This window comes from Felis catus, chromosome D3 (genome assembly GCF_018350175.1).
Source record: "Felis catus isolate Fca126 chromosome D3, F.catus_Fca126_mat1.0, whole genome shotgun sequence".
NCBI classification, from domain to species: Eukaryota; Metazoa; Chordata; class Mammalia; order Carnivora; family Felidae; genus Felis; species Felis catus.
In genome coordinates, this window is record NC_058379.1 from 44,350,080 (window position 1) to 44,366,012 (window position 15,933).

The 15,933-nt window shown below is 35.2% G+C and overlaps 1 protein-coding gene across 5 annotated transcripts in view; it reads right to left on the reverse strand.

Annotated features, from left to right (window-relative positions):
- Positions 1–15,933, reverse strand: part of ESCO1 (establishment of sister chromatid cohesion N-acetyltransferase 1) — a 75,716-nt gene that overhangs the window by 4,211 nt on the left and 55,572 nt on the right. For 4 of the 5 annotated variants that reach the window (XM_003995061.5, XM_011288077.3, XM_045041748.1 and 1 more), the window contains 3 exons: positions 7,317–7,406; positions 4,099–4,242; positions 2,129–2,316 (listed from right to left, as the gene is read on the reverse strand). In XM_003995061.5, the coding sequence (XP_003995110.3) occupies positions 2,129–2,316; positions 4,099–4,242; positions 7,317–7,406 (422 nt within the window). Of the gene's footprint in view, positions 1–2,128; positions 2,317–4,098; positions 4,243–7,316; positions 7,407–7,948; positions 8,073–15,933 lie in introns of those variants that run through there. The other variant, XR_002147559.2, reaches the window with a different exon arrangement.

Consider the following 15,933-nt stretch of genomic DNA (forward strand, 5'->3'; position numbering starts at 1 on the left):
GATGAATCACTGAATTCTGCTCCTGAAACCAATACTACACTATATGTTAACTAAAATTTAAATAAAAATTTGAAAAAAAAAATTTGGAGATCATATATCTGATAAGGGACTTGTCTCCAGAATATATAAAGAACTATTATAATAAGAAAAAGAAAAACAATGGACACAGGATCTGAATAGGCATTTCTCTAAAAAATATATGTAAATGGCCAATAAGCACATGAAAAGATGGTGAACATCATTAGTCATTAGGAAAATGTAAATCAAAACCAAAACAAAATACCACTCCACACTCATTAGGATAGCTAAAATTATGACAGGTGTTGGTGAGGATATGGAGCCTGTTATGTGGCTGGAGGGACTGTAAAACAGTGTAGCTGCTTTGATAAATGAACAGTTTGGCAGCTCCTCAAAATGTTACACAAACAGTTACCATATGGCCCAACAATTCTACTCCTAGGTATATACCAAGAGAAATAAAAACGTGCAAACCAATTACCAAGAAATAAAAACACACAAAAATTTGTACATGAATGTTCATAGATTATTCATAGCAGCCAGAAAGTATAACCAACCCAATGTCCATCAACTGATGACTGGATAAATGAAATGTGGTGGTATATGCATACAATGGGGTATTATTTGGCAATAAAAAAAGGATGAAGCACACAGATACATGCTACAACATGGATGAACCTTGAAAACATGCTTAGTAAAATAAACGAGTCACAAAAGGTCATATATTATAGGAATCCATTTATATGAAATGTTCAGAATAGGCAAATTCATTCAGATAGAAAAGTACATTAGTGATTGTAAGAAGGTGGGGGAGAGGGAAATGGGGAGTGATTTCTAACAGGTGTGGGTTGTGGGAGGACAGTGATGGAAATGTTCTGGAATTGGAAAGTGATGATGGTTGCACAGCCTTCTGAATATACTAAAACCCACTGACTGTATAGATGAATTTTATGCTACGTAATTACAGCTCAATACGGCTGTTTTTAACAAAAAAAAATTTTTTTATTAGCCAGGATACAGACTATTAGAATTTTCACACTGTAATCTTAAAGGAGGGGCAGGGCGCCCGGGTGGCTCAGTTGGTTAAGCATCTGACTTCGGCTTTGTGCTGATGGTGAAGAGCCTGCTTGGGATTCTCTCTCTCTCTCTGTCTCTCTGTCTCTCTCTCTCTGCCCCTCCCCCACTTGTGCTCGCTCTTGCTCTAAGTGAATAAACTTAAAAAAAAAATTAAAGATAAATAAAACTGCTTTTCATTTAAAAAAACAAAGGAAGGGCAATGCCCTCATATTTAGGACTAGTATTTCAGCAGCTGCATTTTCCAGGTTTAGTTTTTAAAGAGCTAGAAATATACCTGCCTGCACTCATCATGAAAAGTGTGAGTAGACCTGAGCCCTCCTGGATCATTATTCACAATAAAATAAGGGGGAAGAGACCAGAAACACATTAAGGCTCTAAGATTTCTAGAGCCTTATGACCTCACAATGATGAATTACTTTGAAAGCTATACCTACAGTAATTGCAGACAGGGATTTTAGGAATAAACAAAAACAAGAGACTGACATGAAAACCTCATCTGCATGATTAATTTGAACCTCCATTAATCTGTTAGCAAAGGTACTTTAAAAGAACAACAACAAAAAAAACATGCAATTTATCTGAGTCTTTTCCTCTATACCTTTAATTTAAAATCAAGCAATAAAAGCAAAAAGAAAAACTAGTAAGAGACTTAAATAATTTACAAATAATATTCTTAAATTAAGACAAATTTTCCTAAAAGCTAAATTCCCAAAAAACTTCCCACACTGATCTGATTTTCTTTAAAATTCTCTGATATTGATCACAGTTTGAAATAAGTGGGTTATTTTGCCCTAATATAGTTACAAGTAAGCAAAAATGGTTTCCCAGTATTTAACTGATAGTGCTTTCTCCCCCCTCAGATTAACTTCACATAAAAAACACAGATCCAATATGCTGACAATCTTACGCAAATTTTAAATTAAGAAGATAAAGATTATACATTTAAGATTAATTAAATGCCAATCTTTATACTAAAAATCTGCTGAAATCTTAGAACAACAGAAAATGACTTGAAGCATTACATTCAAGTTACCTTAGGCATTCAATCATGCGAGAGGCAATTTTCTTCCGACGCATCATGCTGAATACCCATATCCGACTGATCCCACAGATTGCAGGCTCTGGCAATGTTGAGCAGCACCAGGCTTTCTGCCTTTCAAATCTGACTTTTTCTTCTTCTGACCTGATAACTGGAAGTTTCTCTTCTATAACTCTGTAGCCCTAATATATCAAAATTAGAGGAAAAAATTTTAAAGTAAGAATATTAATTATCAGTTGTCTAGTACTAACCTTAGTGAGGAGGTCACTACATGTGTCTGGCTTCTTAAACTATGGGAGTCACATATATTTTCACTCCCACTTTAGCAGGAAATAGACCTGAATCTCCATTCTATTCTAATTCACTTACTAGTTATGTCACCATGAGAGAGGTAACTAATTAAGATTTGAGATCCTCATCTATAAACTAGAGATATTTATCACCTCTTTCAGAAAACTGTTGAGAAATTAAATAAGGTAATACATACAAAATACCTTGCCATCATGGCTGGCCCATAATGGCAACTGAATGTTATTTTTTTCCTCTATTACCCACATTCCAAGGACCAGCAAAGCACATGTGAAGAACTCAGCGGTCGTAACAACTGTCTGTGTGCTGCCACAGTTTTAGGGTTCACAGCTATGCAAGAACTAGGAATAGGAATGGCAGAAGAATCAAGAGTTTCAAAAGCTGCTTTCCCCACACTCCCGTCACTTAAAAAAAAACCACCAAAGTGCTTTAAAAAGCATGATGTCTCCTCTACCAGTCTAGTTGGACAACAACCAGCCTTCTGATGGGACATGGTACAAAACTTAAAACAATCAGACAATACAATGAAGAATTAACAACAAACAGCCATTACATAACTATCTTCTAAACACTGCAAAAATCATTTGTGGAACTAGGCAGAACAGAAATGAGAAAAAAATACAAGGGTTTGCACTATGTAAAATTAACTCAATTTCAATATGGCAAACTCTGCAAGCCATTTCATATCAAATTTATATCCCCAAATCACCTTATCAGCTATTCATTTAAATCAATTTTGTGAAAATAGACAGCAAGATTCATAAAGCTATACAATTTAAGGCTGAAATTTTTTAACATACAGAAATTAGTTCATGCAGACTTGTTTTGACTTTGTTTCGTTAGAAAACTTTATGGTAAAATATACATTTGCAGGCAACTATTTATATACTAAAAGATACCAACTGAACAAAAGTCAAATCCAATGTGCACTGAATTCATGAACAACAGCTCAGCTGAAAAAAGCCAATTTAAATAAGGTATGCCTTCTTTGAGCATAAACAGAATCTTCTGTTCTCCTAAGTTGGTCTATTAGTACATAACTTACCCAATGTGAGCATATACCTTTTATTGCGATTCTTTTATTTAGTTTTTGTACAATTTGGCTCCTAAATACAAACCAAATTCTTACCTAGCACTCAACCAAAGAAGTGGTCTATTCTGGAGATGGGCAACTTTTTATAAAGAAAGGCTTTGTAGCCCACCTGACTTCTGCTGCAACTACTCAACTCAGCCTTTGTAGTGGAAAACCAGCCACAGACAATATGTAAGCAAAAGGATATCACTATTTTACAGTAAGATTTTATTTACAAAAACAGGCTGGGTTTTGTCCTCAGGCAACAGTTTGCCAACCTTTGCTTCATTCCAGTACTCAAGCGACTGAGGCATACATTACATTAGTCTCCAACATGGAAACCTCCTACACAAAATTTTACAGTGCTTTTGATTTATAAAATTTTTATTTTATATACTAACTTGAGAAACTAATTCTCACGCAAGATACAATTCCACTTAATAAAAAATTACAGGAAATCTGACATTCACATGCTTCCTTACATCAAATGTTGATAAATTTACCAGGATTATGTTATTCAAGTTTACACAGTAAACGCTTTAGCCACCAAACTACATATGAACACTCTTTAAAAGTCACTTACCCACTGGATATGTTCCGCAATTAGGCAACCAACTACTTTTTTGTCATTAGAGATAAACAGAAGTGTTTTAGTTCTGGAATAGCACATTAGTGGAGCCTGTTGGAAACCTAAATCATTATCAACCATCTCTCTAATCTCGTCAACCTGCCAAATAAAGAACAGTATTTTTTGTAACAAAAAAAGCAATGTATAGATGTAAAAATATACTATTACAGTTCAGTAAGTTGAGTATATTATTCGAAGCAGGACATTGTTTAAAGAGTTCTTTGGGGGGCACCTGGATGGCTCAGTTGGCTCTAGGGATCAAGCCCCATGTTAGGCTCTGCACTGAGCAAGAGAACCTACTTAAGATATTCTCTCTCTCTCTCAGTTCCTACTCTCTCTAAAAATAAAAAAAAAATTTAAATTAAAAAAATTGGAATGATTATGCTGACCTACTGACCTGTTTTTCAAGGCCTGTGGAACAATGTGCAAAATGAGGTAAGAAATGGACAGTAATGCCAAGACCAGCAGTCTAAAGAACAAAAACAGAGTTTCTACAACGGACAATAAGAACATTAAAGCTTCCCATTCGAAGCATCACGGGTTTGAGAACTGGAGAGAGCTTCACTGGAATCTTAGCCAGGCAAGCCACTTTTCTTTCCAAGCCTTAATTAGTACTCTCATCAGTAAAATGGAAGTGAGAGGAAAGAAACACATGTTTATTCCTTATCAACCATTGGCCAGATATTATCTTACTTAAGTCCAACATCTCTTCAAAGTCTATGGTTCCTCACTTTACATGTGCAAGGAAGAAAATTCAAAGGTAACTTTCCCATGTCAGATACTTGACATCTAGAAAACCAAGGAGCAGAGATTTGAATCCTTAAATACTAATATGACATCAAACCATGCTTCTTGTAGTTTACCTCCTAGAACTGTGGTCAAGGTCAAATACAAGCTCTAGCTCTTGTAGGCACTAAAAGGTTTTTGTAAGTACTCAAACATTACTTCTTTCCCCAGTTTAAAAAAAAAAAAATTCAAGAGGCACCTGCGTGGCTCATTTGGTTAAGCACCTGACTCTTGATTTCTTAGATCATGATGTTACAGTTTATGGGATTGAGCCCCAGGTTGGCTCTGCACTGACAGCATGGAGCCTGCTTCGGATTCTCTCTCTCCCCCTCTCTCTCTGCCCTTTCCCTGCTCAGGCTCTCTCAAAAATAAACAAACACTTAGCAAATGCAAATAATCAGTCCAACAAATACTCATTTGTGTTACTAAGTTTAAAATGAAAATAACCCCTAAGAGCATTAAGTCTTCATACCTCTGACATGTAGAATACCATGTAATAAATCCTTTATTCAGGGATGAAAACTCAAGTCCTTTTAATCCTAGAACCGGAGCCCATAATATAACTCATATTTCAGTTCCTAAAGGCAAATGACTCACAATTCCTTAGATTTTCATTTTTAACCCATTATGGGATATTAACTAGTAACATACTGCATTGTTACTAAGATTCTGCCCTGAGAAACCAAAACGAGGATGTTCATATTTACTTAATATTCTTAGTTACGAAAAGTCCAAATGCCACATGTGGTGGTGTAGCAACTGTTCATTTCCAAACGGTAATGGCTGGAATTCCAAAAACTACATAATTTTCATTTAGTCAATCACTAATCCAATATTAACTAACAAATATTTGTTTTTATGACAAGGATCAATGTTTCAAATATAAGACAGGGGGCATAGTTATGTGTCATTCTAAATGCTATTGTCTATATTATTAGGCAGTGGTGTAGTATGGGGGCTTATTTGGTTATCTGAGATTGTCCCGTCATAGATAATACAGGGTTATCTGAAGTCAAAAACAGTAAGATAAAGTAGAATGTTAGCTATACTTTCAAATGATAGGGTTAAAATGTTTCTTTCAACCTCCCTTTCAAGTGAAGTTATCCTAAATTTAAAAAAAAATTGTTTTTAATAGCTATTTATTTTTGAGAGAGAGAGAGAGAGAGAGTGTGTGTGAGGAGGGGAGGGACAGAGGGAGGGAGACACAGACTCCAAAGCAGGCTCCAGGCTCTGTGTGGTCAGCGAAGAGCCTGATGTGGGGTTCAAACTCATAAACTGCGAGACCATGACCTGAGCCGAAGTCAGACGTTTAACCAACTGAGCTATTGGTTAAGTTATCCTAAATTTAAAGAGGTCCAATTGTTAATCCAAAAATAAGCATAAATAAATCATTTTCCTTGCATTTTCTAGACATTCTGGACATAGCTCAGTGAAATTAAGATTTACATATAGACAACTGGACCCATTGCTGTACATTACAAGGTACTTCTGAAAAAGCATGTGGAAATTGGAAAAAAAAAAAAAAAAAAAGATACTTGATGTAATAGAATGATTCCAGACTTCATTATCTCTCTGGTTTATTTCTCCGAACCTTCAAAGTATGGAACTCTAAGTTGGAATAAAACCTGGTTCACACTAGATAAGAGGATCTTTTTAGGTTTTCTACATTATAACTATAAATCAGAATATATCTTTTTTCTCTTAACATTATATGATTACCCCATGCTTAATCTCAGAATTACTACTATTATATCCTCTTCTGCAATAAGCTTTTATTTAAAAATTTACTCTCAGGGTGCCTGGGTGGTTTGGTCGGTTAAGCATCTGACTCTTGATTTTGGCTCATATCATGATCTCACAGTTCATGAGGTCGAGACCCACATTGGGCTCCACGCTGACAGCGCAGAGGCTGCTTGGGATTCTCTCCCTCCCTTTCTCTCTCTCTGCCCCTCCCCTGCTCGCTCTCTCTCCCTCAAAATAAATAAACTTCAAAAAATAAAAATAATAAAAATAAAAACTTACTCTCAACATGAAACTTTAAAATTGTTCATTTTAATTTTCAAAGTTATTCACATTTTAATTATAATTCTGATTCTTAAAGTCACTTATGTGGCACCATAAACTAGCATGCCTATTATATCATCACTCAATTTACTGATAATATGGGACAGTAATCAATTCACTAAAAATTTATTTCACATATCCCAAACTCATTACAAGTTTAAAGCACAATTTTTCAGTTGGGTTGTATTCTTTATTCTTTAAATGCTTATTGCTTGTTTTCAGAATTGGTGTTTAAATATGCTATGCCAATAATGCATTACACTGTTAAAAGTGGCTACAAAATTACATTATCCGTTCTACATGAAATTTCACTGAAAATTTACCTTTTTCAGAGCATACTTTGGGTCTTCAGGAAGAACCATTATTATCCTGCCATCAGGATATTCAGCCAGAATTCTTTCTTTTTTCCAACCCTAGATATAAAAAACATGAACGAATTTTGTTACCATATTTCATTTATCATATTCATGTACAAGAAGAAAAATATATTGCTGTGTCTAAAAGTTGCAAACATGGAAAAATATTCTCATTAATGTTTACATGATACAATCAGCTATTTTGTTAAGCATACAATAGGTAAAATGCAAGCTAACTTCTCTATACTAATCATTCAAAAGTCTAATACCACAAGAATATTTTTAATTTACCATTTCCCATTTTAAATTAATTTTGAAAATCACACACCAAAAGCAAGCCCCTTAAAAGAAGTGATTCCCAGAGCCTGAAAGATAACTCTCCCAGTTTCTTGATAAAAGAACTCTTAAATTCCTTTGGAACATGGTTACCTCCACAAACAAACACTCATGGTTTTATGTCTGGCATGCCAAAGACCTCCAGGAGGTTTTAAATGAACTGATTTGCATGCAGTAGCCCAGTATGTAGTAAGGAATAGTTTTTATTCTTATTGATCACAACTATCAAAGTCACAAGAAGGAGACTATAAAAATATAACTACCTTCTAAGAATCTAATAGGGAAGGAGAAGCTACGTTGTGTGTATCTGAAGTTAAACATACTCAAAAAAAGAGAGGTAATAAACTCTTCTTCAGATCCACACTCGTGGTGATTAATGAGCAGAACCTGCATGAAAAAAAAAACAAAACAAAAACCACTTAAATCTAGTAAGATGGGACTGAACCAGAGGTTAAAACTAGGAGCTTTGAAGTTAATAGTAAGTACAGAAGGAATGAGCTTAACTGGTTGTTCCATTTGCCTTACCCAATCAACTTTACATTTAAAAAACAAAAACAAAAATAAAAACAAAAACAAACAAAAAAAACTTTCAAGAAGCAGTATGTACTTCTATTAGAGAAAACCATGATCTTCTGAAATCTTTTAAGACTATGAAAGCTCAATAAAACCAAGAAAAAGACAACTACATTTTTTTTAATACTATGGCAAGTTTGAAAGGAAGCTGATTTTCTGTTAAAAAATTTAGAATGGCTTTTTAGGAGAGGGGCAGGATCTTAGGGACAAAAAGTCTAGTAATAAGCTTAGTAAATGTAACAATTTGAAGTATTTAAAATGAGAATTTGTTTAAAAAACAGAGCACACAAAGATAAAGTAAAATTCAGTTGATTGTAATTATGATTGGTTAAAAGGTTCTCAAGATTTGAAAAGGAGCAGAAACAATAGACACAGAAGTCATTTTTTTTTTCAAAATAGAAATTAAATCTGAATTTAGGTAAGCAATTTTTAAGGAGTATAAAAGACATTACCTCTTTTAAAACAAATTTATATTACTATGTTAAGTTAGGAAAAGCTTTTTAAAATATATCCACTTTCCATAAAATGAAAACAGACTTTTCATCTTAAAAGTTAAACTATAAATTCAATGAAGAACTGGAAAATTTAAGTAACCCCCACTTCTAAAAAAAGTCATATCCTGAGCTGAATTATCTAAAGAAAATCTGATCAATTTACCTATTACCTTTAAAACAAAAATATTGGTCTAATGTCATTATATTGCACCATAAGCACTAGACAAATTATTTTGTTTTACTTTTTAGTGTAAAACTTTCTCCTGAAACAATTTGAGACTTGCACATTCATGCAGAAATTCTATCACAATTGGATTTGACAAAATTTTGTGTTTTATATATGACTGTTTCTTCACATACATATAAGCAGCAAGCATTTGCAAAGGGCAGAGTTACTATTTCTTAGGTTTCTAATACTCATGAAGACAGTGTATTTTAGTGAAAACTGTTCAAAGGTTTTGGAGTAAAAGTTCAGGGTTTAAAGCCCTGTTCTTGGTAGTTACTAGCTATATAACTTGTACAAATCACAAATTCTCTGTTTCCAGATCTAGGCTATGTACAAAATGGCTGTCATCACCTCCATCACTTAGTTGATTAAGAGAGTTGTATTTAAGATAATTCCTCACACAGAGTAGCCACTCAGTAACTTCTATTCTACCTTAATAATGATATCAAACTAAGATCAGTGCCCTACTCTAAGAAAACCCAAGTTGATTAATAAAGTCCCCAAAGTTAAATAAACAATAAATTCAAACCACAGACAGATGAAAGAACCAAGTAGGCTAATGTCTGTCAAATAACATACTTAAGACATTTATATGCCTCCACTGTAGTTATCTCTTTCTTGGAGTTAATAACCACATGATCTTCCTGACTTTAAAAAGTTTAGAGGAGATTGTTGCCTGAAACTGAGGCAGAGGTGAAGGTTGTGGGGGAAGGGTGCGTACAATTTACAGGAATAACCAAACAGCCACAGCTTTCCACGAAGATGCAAATTCCAACCCAGTGCATTTACACTTCTCACCTTTAGCTCTAAAATGTTACATACATCCCTCTGGTAGCAAGTAATATTTTCCAAACCCCAAATTTTCTTAATTCACTTATCTGGCTGTGAAAAGCAAAAAGCTTTATATTCCTAATAGCAATCAATGATTATTTTTTGTTCCTTGCCACTGTACTTACTCTAAACTTTAGAATCTAAAGAATGAAAAGGATTTCTCCTCTCTTTCCATTTAAAAAGGGTATTAAGGGGCGCCTGGGTGGCGCAGTCGGTTAAGCATCCGACTTCAGCCAGGTCACGATCTCGCAGTCCGTGAGTTCGAGCCCCGCGTCAGGCTCTGGGCTGATGGCTCAGAGCCTGGAGCCTGTTTCCGATTCTGTGTCTCCCTCTCTCTCTGCCCCTCCCCCGTTCATGCTCTGTCTCTCTCTGTCCCAAAAATAAATAAACGTTGAAAAAAAAAATTAAAAAAATAAATAAATAAATAAAAATAAAAAGGGTATTAACTGAAAACAATATACATTAAGTGGTGGAAACACTGATCTATCTATACAATTACCAAAATTCACCAAGATCTGTGCATTTAACTGTTTGTAAATTATACCCCAATTTTCAAACCTCACACTAATCACGTTCATAAAAAGGCTGAAGGAGAATACCCATGAAAAAAATACCTTGAGAAATAAAAACAACAACCAGCTTTTGAAAAGATTACCAATATAGCAAGAAAAAAAAAACAGGGAGAACCTTCAGATTAAAGGAGACTTAAGGGACGTGACAACGAATGCCAATATACGGATCTTAATTCAAACAAATAAACAGTATAGAGAATTATATCTGGAGAGCTTTGAACTCTAAGGGAATCTCTGATAGTAAGGAATTAACTGATTTTTCTTTAAAGGTGCAGTTATCTTTGCGCGCCTGGGTGGCTCAGTCCATTAAGCATCCGACTTTGATTCTGATCATGATTTCACGGCTCATGGATTCAAGCCCTGCATCAGGCTCTGCTGTCAGCACAGAGCCTGCTTCAGATCCTCTGTCTCCCTTTCTCTCTGCCCCTCCCCCTGCTCGCTCTCTATCTCTCTCTCAAAAATAAACATTAAATTTTTTTTTTTATTTTTTTAAATTAAAAAAAGGTGTAGGTATATTCTTTAAATTACTTCTATGGTGAGGTGCCTGGGTAGCTTGGTTGTTTAAGTACCCAGCTCGTGACTTCAGCTCAGGTCATGATCTCACGGTTCATGGGTTCCAGCCCTGAGATGGGCCCTGTGCTGGTAGTGCAGAGCCTGCTTGGGATTCTCTCTCTGCTCCTCACCCATTCATGTGTGTTCTCTCTCAAAATACACAAACTTAAAAAAAAAAAATGAACTTTTATGGTAAAAATAGTCATCTTTTCATCTTTTAGAAATACAGATTTAAAAATATCTATCAAAACGATAATGTGACACCTGGGGTTCGTTTCAAAATAACTTAGAAGGCTGGATGAAAGAAGACTGTCCGTGAATTGTTAATTATTAACACTGGATGATAAGTACATGGGCATTCATTAGTGTATGTGTGTGTTGTATTAAACTTTTTATTTTAGAAAATTCAAACCACCCATCGCCAAAACACTATCAATGGCCTAAGGCTTGTTCAAGCATCATTTATTTAGAAGTGAAAAATAGAGGTGCGTGGGTAGCTCAGTCAGTCAAGCATCCGACTCCTGATTTTTCAGCTCAGGTTATGATCTCACGGTTCATGGGATCAAGCTCTGTCAGGCTCTGTGCAGACAGCGCGGAGCCTGCTTGGGATTCTCTCTGTACCTCCCCTGCTCACATGCGCATATGCTTTCTCTCAAAATAAATAAACATTAAAAAAAAAAACAAGTGAAAAATAATGCAAAACAAATCTAGTCAGCATATCAGTTAGACCTAAGGTAAGGAAAAGGAGTGAATGCAACAGGGGCACAAAGGGGCTTGAGATGCCAGTAATGTTTCTTGTCATATGGGTGTTGACTTTGTCAAAACACCATATTAAGCTGTGTATTCATTATTTGTGTACTTTTTTTTACATGTTGTATTTCATTTGATCTTAGCCAAAAGGCCGAGAAGTGATTACATGTTGTATTTCAATAAAAATTTTAAAAATAAGTACAAAAGCAATTTGAAAAAACATTTCAACAGCCAAGTTTAAGAATTATTATGTATTGAAATAATTAATTTTTAAACCCATCTCTTTTCAAAATCATAAGTCTTCAGAAATGAAAGTAAATTAAAATTAAAATTAGCTCCGTCAAAATTCAGTTACATTTGATAGTTACCCAAGGCATAAAGTATAAAAAAAAAAAACTGCTGGAAAACTGCAGAAATTCCAATGCAGTGTATAAAAAAATTTTGAGATCAGACAGGAAAGCTAAATACCGTCAAGAGGTCAGTTCTTCCTGATTTGATCTACATATTCAATGTAATCTCAATCAAAAACCTCATCAATTTATTTTATGGATACTGACAAAATGATTCTAAAATTTATATGAAAAAGCAAAAAGGGTAGAACAGCCAACACGATACTGAAGGAGAGGAACAGTCAGATGACTGATGCTACCTGACATCCAGACCCCTTCCAGTGGCAGTCTGGGAAAGGAGCGGCAGGCACCATGTCCAGCCATGAAGGTGGCATGAAGTCAGTCCCTGAAGCAGGTCAAGGAGATGGATGAGATAAGGCATTCAAACAGAAAGAGGAGTACAAGAAACTCAAGGAGCTAAAGCAAAGCCCGTGGGGAGGGGGTCTCCTGGCCACAGGTGGAATTAAGAAATCTGGCAAAAAGTAAGCTGTTCCTTGTGTCTGTGGCAATGGTGATACTTATTTCTATCCCTGTTTAAACATCTGGATTCCTTTTCATACCAGCTGTTGCTATCTACAGTTAGAATGAAATGTTTCTTAGATTCTATTGTACATTTGAGAATAAGCTTTCGAAAAAAAAAAATCAATCATTAAAAAAAAAAGACTTACTACAGGGGCGCCTGGGTGGCTCAGTCAGTTAAGCATCCAACTTCAGCTCGGGTCATGAGTTATCTCACAGTTCGCAGGTTCAAGCCATGCACTGGGCTCTGTGCTGTCAGCTCAGAGCATGGAGCCTGCTTTGGATTCTGTATCTCCCTCTCTCTCTCTGCCCCTCCCCCATTCACACTGTCTCTCTCCTTCTCTCTCAAAAATAAATAAAACATTAAAAAAAAGAAGACTTACTATAAAGCTACAGTAATCAAGACAGTCTGATACTGGTGAAAAAAGAAACAAATATAGCAGTGAAACAGAACAGAGAGTCCTAAAATAAACCTACATAAATATAATCAACTGATGTTTGATAAAATAGCAACAACAGGGACAAGACAGTCTTTTCAACAAATGTTGCTGGAATGATTGGACAGCCACATGCAAAAAAAAAAAAAAAAAAAAAAGGATCTAGATACCATACTTCAAACCCTTCACAAAAATTAACTCAAAATGGATCACAGACCTAAATGTAAAAAGCAAAACTGTAAAACTCCTAGAAAATAACAAAGAAGAAATCCAGATAACCTTCCAAATGGCAATGTCTTTTTAGATACAACATCAAAGGCACAATCCATGGGAGAAAGAATTGATAAGCTGCACTTGATTAAAATTAAAATTAAAACCTTCTGCTCTGCAAAAGACACCATCAAGAGCATAAGAAGACAAGCCATTGACTGGGAGAAAATAATATAAATGAATAGCTGATAAGGGCTGCTATCCAAAATGATACAAAGAATTCTTAAAACAACAAGAAAAAACACACCCAAACTAAAAGTGGGCCAAAGACCTGAACAAACACCTTACCAAAGAAGATATAGAGATGGCAAATAAGCATATGAAAAATGCTCCACATCATAAGTCATTTAGGAAATGCAAATGAAAACAAGATACCACTACACACCTATTAGAATGGCCAAAACCCAGAAAAATGACAATACCACACTCTGGCAAGGACGTGGAGCAATAAGGAATCTCATTCATTGCTGGTGGGAATAGTAGAGCCAATGTGGAAAACAGTTTGGCAGTCTCACAAAACTAAACTTACTCTTACCATACAATCCAGCAATCACACTCAGTATTTATGAAAAGGAGTTGAAAACTTACCTCCACACAAAAGCCTGCACCTGTACATGGATGTTTATAGCAACTTTATTCATAACTGCCACAACTTGGAAGCAATCAAAATATCCTTCAGTAGATGAATGGATAAATTAACTATGGTACATGCAGACAATGGAATACTATTCAGCACTTTTTAAAAAGAAATGAGTTATATCAAGCCATGAAAAGATATGGAGTAACTTTAAGCGCACATTACTAAGTGAAAGAACTCAGTATGAAAAAAAAACAAATACTGTATGATTCCAACTGTACAGTATTCTGGAAAAGGTAAAACTATGAAGACAGTAAAAAAAGATCAGCAATTGCCAGGGGTTAGTAGGAAGGCAAGGATAAAAAAGGAAGACAACAGAGGATTTTCAGGGCAGTGAAACTATTCTCTATGATACTATAATGGTGGATATATGTCATTAGACATTTTTCAGAACTCAAGGAATGTACACCACCAAGAGTGAACCCTAATAAAAACTATGGACTTTGAATAATGGTGTGTCAGTGTAGGTTCATCAATTTTAACAAACATACTGGTGTGAGGATACTGAACACATGGGGTGGGGGTTAATATATGGGAAGTCTCTGTACTTTCTGCTCAATTTCACTATAAACCTAAAATGGATCTAAAAAAAAAAATAGTCTATTAAAAAAAAAAGACCATAAACAGAATTAGGAAATGATATTCCAAAATCAGGAAGAAAAAAGTCAATAGAAACAGGTTCAGTGATGACCCACATATGTGAATTAGAAAAACTTTAAAATTTTAGGACACCTGGGTGGTTCAGTCAGTTAAGCGTCCAACTCTTGGTTTCAGCTTGGGTCATGATCTAGCAGTTTGTGCATTTAGACCCTGCGTGGGGCTCTGCACTGCTTGGGATTCTCTCCATCCCCCTTTTTCTCATTCCCTCCCCTGCTCGTGCTCTCTCTCTAAAAATACATAAATAAACCTAAAAGAAAAATTAAAAAATAGAAGAACTTTAAAATTTCCGTAATAAATATGTTAAAGATTTTAAAGGACAAGATGGACAAACTAGGTGAAAAAGATTTCAATAGAGAAAATGAAACTCCCAAAGATGTACGTATATCCTGTGAGAGAAGGATTAGAATTATCTTCATATGCATAAAGTAGAATATATCTCATGGAGAATTTTAAATACAAACTGAAGAAAATTCACTGGTATATGATGATCCATAATAATGTCTTACAAATGGTAAGAAACAGAGTTAAATTATTTTCACTATTTTTTTAAATGAGGAATGAACCACTTTAGCACCTAAATTTAATTAAGTATATATTCTATAAGCAATCCTAGTTAACAAATCTTTAATCGCTACAATGAATTCAAATTTGGACTGCTTTTTACATTCTGAGGTACATTACTGCTAGTTTTATTTTGCCTAACTTGTATCAAATATAACACAATATATTTCATGTCCCCAGATTTAAGTTTCACAAGATGGCTGTAGGCACCATAGAGAAAGACTGTAGGGAAACAAAACTGGAAGCTGGGAAACCAGTTAGGAAAGCATTACACAAGTGGTCAAATGATGACAGCTTGGTTTTGAGAGGAAGCAATGGACATGACAGAGTGGGAGGATTTGGAATCTATTTTGAAGGTGAAATTTACTAATGGGTTGAGTATAAGAAGTGCAAAAAGAAAACTGAAGGATTATTCAGAAGTTTTCAGTTTAAGGAAATGAGTTACAGGGTGGCACCACTTCCGGAAATAGGAAAAAGTAGAGAAGAACAGATTAAAGAAATGTTTGCCACTAGATACGTTATAAATTCTCCCTCCTGAGAGTTTATAAGTTCTTTTTAAAAACTGAAAAACTGGGGGCGCCTGGGTGGCTCAGTTGAGTGTCTGACTCTTGACTTCGGCTCAGGTCATGATCCCGGGGTCGTGGGATCAAGTCCCACATCGGACTATGTGGCCTTCCATTCCAAAGCAAAATTATTTTCTAAGATTTGGAAGTCCCACTCCCATCCTATATTTATATACCACAATACTCTATTTAAGATGCAACAAAGTAGGGGGCG